Source organism: Heptranchias perlo, unplaced genomic scaffold, assembly GCF_035084215.1.
Source record: "Heptranchias perlo isolate sHepPer1 unplaced genomic scaffold, sHepPer1.hap1 HAP1_SCAFFOLD_47, whole genome shotgun sequence".
NCBI classification, from domain to species: domain Eukaryota; kingdom Metazoa; phylum Chordata; class Chondrichthyes; order Hexanchiformes; family Hexanchidae; genus Heptranchias; species Heptranchias perlo.
The window spans coordinates 1,545,274-1,555,248 of NW_027139484.1; the positions used below are offsets into that span (position 1 = coordinate 1,545,274).

At 45.1% G+C, this 9,975-nt stretch overlaps 1 protein-coding gene across 1 annotated transcript; it reads right to left on the reverse strand.

Annotated features, from left to right (window-relative positions):
* Window positions 1-1,283: 1,283 nt before the first annotated feature.
* LOC137313347 (NACHT, LRR and PYD domains-containing protein 3-like) lies at window positions 1,284-9,566 on the reverse strand. The gene is made up of 9 exons (XM_067979474.1): window positions 9,523-9,566; window positions 6,133-7,983; window positions 4,505-4,591; window positions 4,178-4,348; window positions 3,826-3,996; window positions 3,490-3,660; window positions 3,174-3,344; window positions 2,865-3,032; window positions 1,284-2,692 (listed from the first exon to the last, which is right to left on the reverse strand). Exons 1-9 carry the CDS (start codon window positions 9,564-9,566, stop codon window positions 2,605-2,607), a joined length of 2,922 nt encoding a protein of 973 aa, XP_067835575.1. The 3' UTR covers window positions 1,284-2,604.
* Between the last annotated feature and the right edge of the window lie 409 nt (window positions 9,567-9,975).

Below are 9,975 nucleotides of genomic sequence, written 5' to 3' on the forward strand. Positions count from 1 at the left end.
TCTGGGGTGACTGGGTGCATTCTGGGATCACTGGGTGCACTCTGGGTTCACTGTGGGATCACTGGGACATTGTGGGGTCACTGCGATATCACTGGGGACACTCTGCGCGGTACTTGCCGCTATTTTGTCCAAGGTAGCTATCGGACGAATGCAAGTTGTTGTTGTTGAAGTAGTGGTAGTTGTTGTGATGGTGGTCTAAATATAAAGATTGCCAGTTTTGGATCCCTCTAGGGAGACCTGTGCCTCCCCCAGAGGAGGCCGACCGAGACCTTCTTCCCTGAAGGGGACTTATGGAGGCCTCCCCCAGAGGAGACCGACCGTGGCCTCCTCAACAGGCTGCACCCAAACAGGGCCCACGAGAGTTCGGTCTGTTTATTGCCCTGTGGTTTAATTTCCTCTCTGGGCCCTGGTTTTGGGGCCTCGGTTTAACATGTTCCTGTTCGATTGTGACCGTTGTGATTTAACCAGGTTAAAGCCTGGGGTTAAAGTAGCCCGGCCTGCAATGTTATACAAACACGTTAACCCAGTGTGAGACAAACAGGGGCCGAGAGGAGATTAACGTCGGAAACGTGAACCACTGGACAGGCTGATAGGGTTTGTTATAATTTCAAAAAGATGCTTGTGTTTCGGGGAGATGAGACAACTCTGAGGGGACAAAGCGGCCATTTGAGGGGTTTTGATGGAGTAAATAAGGAGAAACTGTTTCCAGTGGCAGGGGGTCGGTAACCAGAGGACACAGATTCAAAATAATTGTCAAAAGATACAGAGGTGACATGAGGAAGGATTATATTTTATGCAGCGAGATGTAATGATCTGCAATTCAATAGTAACTTTCAAAAGGGAATTAGAGAATTACTAGAAAAGGAAAAATGTGTTGGCCACGGGGAAAGATCAGGGTAATGGGACCATCTGGTTAGCTTTTTAAAAGAGCCGACACCGGCACGATGGGCCGAATGGCTTCCCTTTGTGATGTATCATTCTGTGATTTTGCGGCGGGTTCCCGGCGGCCATTTTGGGGCAGGTGCATGGCGGCCATTTTGCGTTGCATGTCGGGAGGCCAGATTGTGGGGTCCCAGCTGAGCTCTTTTGCTCACAGTCCCTCTCACCATTTTGTGTAAATTGCATATCCAGCCTTCCGAGTAAGAGCCCTCCCCCCGACATACACACACACACACACACACACACACTGTTCACTGGACCAAACAGAGGAATGGAATTTCCAGGATCCTTCATTCAATATTTTAGAACACGAACACCATCAAAAAAAGAGACCAGGCCTGAGGTGAAGTAAACTGTGGAGTTTTATTAACACAGCACACAGACAACAACTTACATTTATATTGCACCGTTATAGTAATAAAACGACACAGGGCGCTTCACAGGAGCTATTCATGTGACACCGAGCCACACAATGAGGTATTAGGACAAGTTACCAAAAGCTTGGGAAAAGAGGCAGGTTTTCAGGAGCGACGTAAAGGAGGAGAGAGAGGCGGAGAGGTTTAGGAAGGAAATTCCAGAGATAAGGGCGCAGGCAGCTGAAGGCACGGCCGCCAATGGTGGAGCAAAAGGAGTGGGGGATTTGAATGAGGCCAGAATTGGAGCAGCGTGGAGATTTTGGATGGTTTTAGGGACACTTGTTGCACAGTCTGACAACTCATTGGGAGGGACTCACTCTGTACAGAGGGACAAATGTTACCCTGGGCCCTTCCTGACTGTACAATGACCCAGTGTCCCACTGCAGCCCAGACTGAGCCCCACCCTGGGCCCTTCCTGTCTGTACATTGAGCCAGTGTCCCACTGCAGCCCAGACTGAGCCCCACCCTGGGCCCTTCCTGTCTGTACATTGACCCAGTGTCCCACTGCAGCCCAGACTGAGCCCCACCCTGGGCCCTTCCTGTCTGTACATTGACCCAGTGTCCCACTGCAGCCCAGACTGAGCCCCACCCTGGGCCCTTCCTGTCTGTACATTGACCCTGTGTCCCACTGCAGCCCAGACTGAGCCCCACCCTGGGCCCTTCCTGTCTGTACATTGACCCAGTGCCCCATTGGGGACCATCCAGCCCCGGATATCCGGCAGAATCAGCGCTGTGGGACCGGGTGACTGAGTCTCGTGACCCTGTCGCTGGGCCTCTGACGTCACAATGGGAGACGACGCTCGCTCAGCTCGAGCTGGAAACCGTTAAAGGGCCGTTCGGATTTAAACCTGGAGCGCGGCCGGTTAAAGGGGAGGGACAGAGAATCGGCCAAAAATGTTCATATCATGAGACCAGGAATGGTAATAAATTGAAATGTTCATATCATGAGACCAGTAATGGTTATAAATTGAAATGTTCATATAATGCGACCAGGAATGGTTGTCAATTGAAATGTTCATATCATGAGACCAGGAATCGTTATAAATTGAAATGTTCATATAATGCGACCAGGAATGGTTATAAATTGAAATGTTCATATCATGAGACCAGGAATCGTTATAAATTGAAATGTTCATATAATGAGACCAGGAATGGTTATAAATTGAAATGTTCATATAATGAGACCAGGAATGGTTATAAATTGAAATGTTCATATAATGAGACCAGGAATGGTTATCAATTGAAATGTTCATACTCCCACTCTCAGTCCGCGTCTGGATTCCCGCAGTGACTCCAGCTGATTCTTCCCGTTTGAACTGAACTGATTCCCCCACAGCCTGAAGCAGATTAAAGATTGAACAGGAAATGAACAGATTGAACAACAGTGTAAATAACAGGGAGACTGGTGTTAATATATCATTAATAATTACAGACAAATATTACACATACAAAGCACTGAATCCCATTGATATTTTATTTATTACATTAAATATTAACACAAACACTCACCCGATCCACTCCAGACTCCTGCGGGTCAATGTGAGGGAGCGGAGAGCGGGGGCAGATCGGTCTGTGAAGGAGTTTGATCCCATGGTTAGAACCGTCAGTGACCGGTTTGTACTGAGAGCGGAGACGAGATCATCGGTACAAGAATCTGTGAGACCCACATTGGACAGACTGGGGATCAGAGAGAGAGAAACAACAGGAATCAGAGTAAATTCCCAGTGTTTATTGTGTTACGATTACTCACACTGACATTAATGTACCGTGTGAGACATCCAGTTATTAAAACACAATCTCACACAGTGTGATACTTACTCCAGTTCCTGTATTTTACAGTCCGGGTTCCTCAGAGCCGCAGTCAGTAGTTTCACTCCTGAATCTCCCAGTTTATTATCACTCAGGTTCAGAACCGTCAGTGAACGGTTTGTACTAAGAGCGGAGGAGAGATCCTCGGTGCAAGAATCTGTGAGACCATTATTCCATAACCTTGAGATCAGGCGGAGAGAGAGAAATAGAGGAATCAGAGAAAATCCCTAGTATTTATTGTATTATTATTACTCACACTGATATTAATGTCCCGCGTTAGACATCCAGTTATTATAAACAAAATCTCACACAGTCTGATACTTACTCCAGTTTCTGTATTTTACAGTCCGGGTTCCTCAGAGCCGCAGATAGTAGTTTCACTCCTGAATCTCCCAGTTTATTTTTACTCAGGTCCAGAACCGTCAGTGACCGGTTTGTACTGAGAGCGGAGACTAGATCCTTGGTACAAGAATCTGTGAGATCGTTGGCCCGTAACCTGGAACTCAGAGAGAGAGAGAGAGAGACAGAGACGAGCAGAGATAATCGGAATCAAAGTAAATTTCCTGTATTTATTTGTATTATTATTACTTGTACTGACATTAATGTTCAGTGTTAGACATCCAGTTATTATAAACACAATCTCACACAGTCTGATACTTACCACAATGTCTGTATTTTACAGTCCGGTTTCCTCAGAGCCGCAGACAGTAGTTTCACGCCTGAATCTCCCACTTTATTATTACTCAGGTCCAGAACCGTCAGTGACCGGTTTGTACTGAGAGCGGAGGAGAGATCCTTGGTACAAGAAGCTGTGAGATCGTTATCACATAACCTGGAGATCAGAGAGAGGAGAGAGACGAGCAGAGATGAAAAGAATCAGAGTAAATTCCCAGTATTTATTTGTATTATTATTACTTACACTGACATTAATAACACCATTACTGATAATAATAATAATATGCAGTGTTAGACATCCAGTTATTATAAACACAGTCTCACAGTCTGCTACTTACTCCAGTTCCTGTATTTTACAGTCCGGGTTCCTCAGAGCCGCAGACAGTAGTTTCACTCCTGAATCTCCCAGTTTATTATTACTCAGGTTCAGAACCGTCAGTGAACGGTTTGTACTGAGAGCGGAGGAGAGATCCACGGTACAAGAAGCTGTGAGATCGTTCGCCCATAACCTGGAGATCAGAGAGAGGAGAGAGACGAGCAGAGATAACAGGAATCAGAGTAAGTTTCCAGTATTTATTTGTATTATTATTACTTATACTGACATTAATGTACCGTGTTAGACATCCAGGTATTATAAACACAATCTCACACAGTCTGATACTTACTGCAGTTTCTGTATTTTAGAGTCCGGGTTTCTCAGAGCCGTAGACAGTAGTTTCACTCCTGAATCTCCCAGTTTATTTCTCCCCAGTCTGAACACAAACAGACAGAGAGTGAGAAACAAACTGAACCCAATCCCCGATCTGACAATTTTTCTCTGATGTTACAGGAAATACGAAAACTCTTCAGGAAATTAATAACCAGATTTCCCTGTCACTGACAATGAATCTCACTGTGTCCACCGACCATATATTCAGGGACTGTCTGGAAATGTATTTATTAAATAAAGTGCTGTCTGTGTGAAGCCTTTAAATGTCCCTCAGTCCTGATGATCAGAATTACCCTCCTGGAGCACAGTGACCAGTCCCGTCATGTTTGGGGAAACTTGTCGCATTTCTGCTGTTTCTCAAATCCGAGATTTTCTGCGAATGCGGCGATTTTCCCCGAATTAAATGATAAAGCGGTGATTACCTGTGCTTTATGCAGTATTATATTAATCTGTATAATATCTCGGGGTGAGTTATATTGTGAAACGGCGTGAACTGTTGGTGCGAAATCCGTCCCCCAGGATTTTATATAACAAGGAGAGTTCATTCTGTCCTGTGACAAGTTTTAAAGTTTCCTGTATTCCTCGTTTATCGGGGAGGGGAGTGTCTCACTTTATTCCCATTAAACCGGCTCTACATTTATTTCAGGTGTAACGGGCCCGACATTTAATGGGGAATTTTCTGAAGTTCCCTCCCCGAGCGGGGCCTCACACACGGAGCAGATTATGGGAAATTCCCGGGTTCACTGCCACTGGTTAACCCAGGATCCTCCCGCTGTGTGTGAGGCCCCACCGCTGGCCGGTGTGTGTCTGAACTCCTGGGCTAATACCCCACATCCCGTTAGGTTGGAAGCTTTTTACCGGCAAATTTTAGATTCCAAATCCCACTGAAGTGCCGGCCTGGATTATTGAGCGAGGGGCCTGAATCCACGACCTTCTGACTCAGAGGCACGAGTGCTGCCAGCTGGGTGAAGAGATGGTGGATGTATTGGAGAGTGTGAAGGGCTGTGTCATTGATGAGTTAAGATAACGGACCGTCGTCCTGCGGGGAAAGCTCAGCCCGCCCACTGGCGGTTGACTGCCCGAAAGCTGTGTTTTGCTCTTTGTTACTGAATGTTTGGTGTTTCTGCTTCCCTCTCCTGCACACGTTGACAGTCCGGTGACTGTCACTTGCCCCCACACCTCGGTAAGAGGGCGGGATGCCCAGTCACACAGATTGCGACAGTTAGTGTCGGTCTACGTGTAAGTAACAGTGAGAAGGAGCCTCTTCAATGGATGTATCTCAGGGAGTGAGAAAAACAGCAATCAATATCATTTACTGCAATTAAATTATCAGACTCTTTCAGTGGCCTGTATTTACTGATCCAATAAAGACTGTAAAATCCCCACTTGTTCACAAGGATCCATTTTAGATTCTCCAGTCCTTAGGGAATTACTAACCGATCCTCTTATCATTTGTCATATTTGTGTTGAATCTGCTTCTCTCTGGTTTAACTGAACTGTTTGTTTCCCTTCATTACGGAGCAACAACACAATCCCTGACTGTTCCACAATTGGCCGAACAGTTAGAGGCAAATAAACAGTTACCTCAACACCTGGCATCTGTGTAGTACGGGTCCCAGCCGCTGGAGTCCTTCACATTGAATGGAGCAGTTCTCCAGGTCGAGTTCTTTTATTGTGTCACAGAGTTCAATGACGTGAGACAGCACCGCGCAGTCAATCGGGGTCAGTAGCAATTCACTAAATGTAAGTATTTCCACAGATCCCACTGTGACACGGGCCAGTGTTTGATTCTGAGACTCAAACAGGTAGTGGAATGTGTTCAGGAGGTTCCTTTTACCAGTTTCACTCGCTATGTTTCCAATCCCTCCTTCAACCTTCTCCTTCACCCAGTCAATCACTCCACAGATTGTTTGATGAAGAAATGGACCCAGAAACTCCTCCAGGGGCCGAGCTGACTGTGAGGAGGAGAGACCAACAACAAAACGGACAAATATCTCAAATCGCCCATCATCCTTGCTGTGGGCTTCACTGAGGAGTTTCCCGATGTCCCCAGGATCTGGAGTCAGGAATTGTGCGAGTGCAGCTACAAACTCTTGGATGGTGAGGTGCGGGAATGTGTAAACCACACTCTGGGCAGAACCATCTCTCTCCAAAAGTTCCATCATGAACCCAGACAGGAACTGGGAAGGTTGAAGATTGTACTTGATCAAATCTCCATTTGTAAACACAATCTTCTTCTCGGAGACTCCTGTGTAGGCCATCTCACCGATCTTCAGTAACACATCACGGGGGGATTCAATCTCTCGGCCATGGTTTTTCAGAATGTTGTAAATATAGTAGGAATATAGTTGGGTGATGGTCTTGGGAACTCGCTGGTGTTTCCTGTCTCTTTGTGTGAAGAAGGGACCCAGTGACAGACCGAGGATCCAGCAGTAGGAAGGGTTGTAACACATGGTGTACAGGATCTCGTTCTCCTCCACATGTTTGAAAACAGCTGCTGCCACCGACTGATCTTCAAACAACTTGTTGAAATATTCCTTCCGTTCTTCACCAACAAATCCCAGGATTTCAGCCCAGACACTGATCTCAGCCTTTTCCAATAAATGTAATGCAGTGGGGCGGCTGGTCACGAGCACTGAACATCCTGGGAGCAGCTTGTGCTGTATTAAACTGTACACAATGTCAGACACTTCACACCAGTCTTCAGGATCTGTGCACATGTACTGAGGTTCTGTATTTCTCCGATTGTCAGCAAAATCGATGGTGTCCTTGAATTCATCTAAACCATCGAATATAAACAGTAATCTCTCTGGGTTCTTCCAGAGATCTCCCAGAATATTCCCAAAGTAAGGATACAGATCCAGTATCAGATTCCTCAGGTTTATTCTACAGTTAATCGCGTTCAAATCCCGGAATTTAAAACTGAAAACAAATTGAAATTGTGGGTATATTTTCCCAGTGGCCCAGTCATAAACAATCTTTTGTACCATTGTTGTTTTTCCAATCCCCGCGACTCCGCTCACTGCTGCTGAACTCCAAGAACTGGATCCCTGGAAGAAACCCTTCATTTTCCGGAACAAACTGCCTCTCCTGGAAAAACTTCTGTGGTACAATTGATTAATTCGGATTTTTTCCAGTTCTCTCCGGAGGTGTTTCTCTCTCCACTCTTCATGGTCTCGGCCTCTTGCCAGCAGTTCATGTTCTACAAGTGTCCGATCTCGAACAGTAGAAATGACCGTTAGTTCAGTGTATAGAGTGACCAGCTGGAAAATCTTAACCTTCTCCTTTATTAGGATCGTGTTCACTCTCAGTGTTTCAGTTTGGACCCGGAGTGTTTCCTTGTGTTTCTGTTGAACATCTTCAATTAGAACAGTCAGAAAGTGGTTCTCAATGTTATTTGCATTGACATAAAAAGAACTTCTCAATATCACTTTACTATTCAGTAAAATGTTCCGAGATTGAATTCACAGATTCAATAGAGGTGCGAGCAGGAAATTAAACTCAGTTACAGAAAACCTTGAAAGTGAATAATAATTGAGAAAAGTTTCAAATCCTCACTTGATTCTAATATTTACTGAACATGGAGATTTCTGTGAAGGTGATATTTTCTCTCTGATGATTTATACTATCAGCCCTGCGCTGTATCATGGACATTCCATTCCAAATCCAAACGTGATTCTGGTTATACAAAACTAGAGGTTCTGGTGGAATAATTTATGAAACCGTCAGTGTTGCTCACCCTCTGCGGAAATGGGAAATAGATTATTCTGCGCATTGAGAGTGGGACAGACCGTGAATGGTCAGAAGTTCTGCGGTTATTGTATCAGGTCTTAGGCAGGTTATCTGGGATATTGTGGGCACTGGGAGAGGGACAGACTGTGAATGGACAGAAGTCCCACTCTTTAATCTCGGTGGTGAGGAAGCTTTTAGAAACGCGAATCGGGTAGGTTATCTGGGGTATTACCTGTACTTCTATAATCAACTGATCACAGATAAAGATTACTGCCATTTTGAAGACACAGAGGGGAATCAGAAAGATGGTGTAAGGTATTCGGAGTTCAAGTTGCCTGATTGGCGAGAGGGCTTGATGTATTTTGTTTGGGCAAGAGACTTCGATATTGAAATGTTTCAATGAAATTCCCAACATCAGTTAGGATATGAGAACATAAGAAATAGGAACAGGAGTAGGCCATACGGCCCCTCGAGCCTGCTCCACCATTCATTAAGGTCATGGCTGATCGACCTCAAATACACTTTCCCGCCCTATCCCAATCTCCATTGATTCGTTAGTGTCCAAAGAACTAACCATCTCAGTCTTGAATATACTCGTCGGAAACAGGAAACAGGCTCACATCAACAAAATAATTAATAACGGAGAAGGGAGGGAAGTCAGGGTCATTTTCTCTCCCAAAGGGCCCGAGAGCCTGGCAAGGACACTAAAGAGGCAGTGTAAGTGGGGTCAAGAGATAATCGGACGTGTTTCTGTGGATACACTGAGAGGAGGGGTAGGTGGGGTCATCTCTCTAACAGGGACAGGCTTATTTGTGTCAAATGGCCTTTTCCTGTCTCTCATCATTCTCCTGTTATATTGTGTTTCAGAAATTGTGAACAATTTTTCAGCAGTTTTTCACCAACATTGAATGTGTTTTTCGAACAGTCCTGTCATATCACCGATTAGAATTAGAATTAGAACTACTGCCCACATCACTCAGTGTAATGTTAGAGCAGAAAACATTCACAGTTCATTTCAACTCTTCTCCCAATAATGATACTCCGTTATTTCATTTTGATCTGAATTTACTACAATGCAGGTTTGGGAAATTACAAATCTGTTTCCATTAGTCATTACATTGGACCTAAAAAGACCCCTGAGATAAAGGACTATTCTTGGAGTGGAATAAGTTCTCCCTTTCTCTGCCATTAGGAAGCCAACCCATAACTTCCGAATTACCCTGAACATTGTCTTTCCCTTACATTTCTCCACGGATTGATGATCTGTTGTGTGAACATTTGTACATCGTCTCAGATCAGATCGAACACTTTGTCTCATTCTGTGCTGTGAAATGAAAACATTTTTAATGTTTCGCATTTCTCCACCTATTTCCCTACACTTGATGGTGTGTCAGATTTCTAGGGGAGCAGATAACCCATAGCATCCTTCTCAAGGCAACGCTCTTTATTTGAGAGCCCAGAACGTTATGGCGGCACTTCGGTATCCTGCCAGTTGGGTGTGGGGGTTTCACATTGTATCAGGATCCTGCCAGGAGTGTATGGGGATGCACAGTGTATCAGAATACTGCCAGGTGTGTATGGGCATTCACAGTGTATCAGGATACTGCCAGGTGTGAATGGGGATTTCACAGTGTATCAGAATCCTGCCAGGTGTGTATGGGGATTCACAGTGTATCAGGATCCTGTCCGGTGTGT

Excerpts from the sequence above, each read along its gene's own strand:
- LOC137313347 (XM_067979474.1), bottom strand. The coding sequence starts at position 9,566 with ATGTACAAATGTTCACACAACAGATCATCAATCCGTGGAGAAAT. Across the intron at positions 7,984-9,522 it reads TCATCAATCCGTGGAGAAAT|TAAAGTGATATTGAGAAGTT; the intron begins GTAAGGGAAAGA and ends TTTACTGAATAG. Across the intron at positions 2,693-2,864 it reads AGGAGTCTGGAGTGGATCGG|GCTGTGGGGGAATCAGTTCA; the intron begins GTGAGTGTTTGT and ends AATCTGCTTCAG.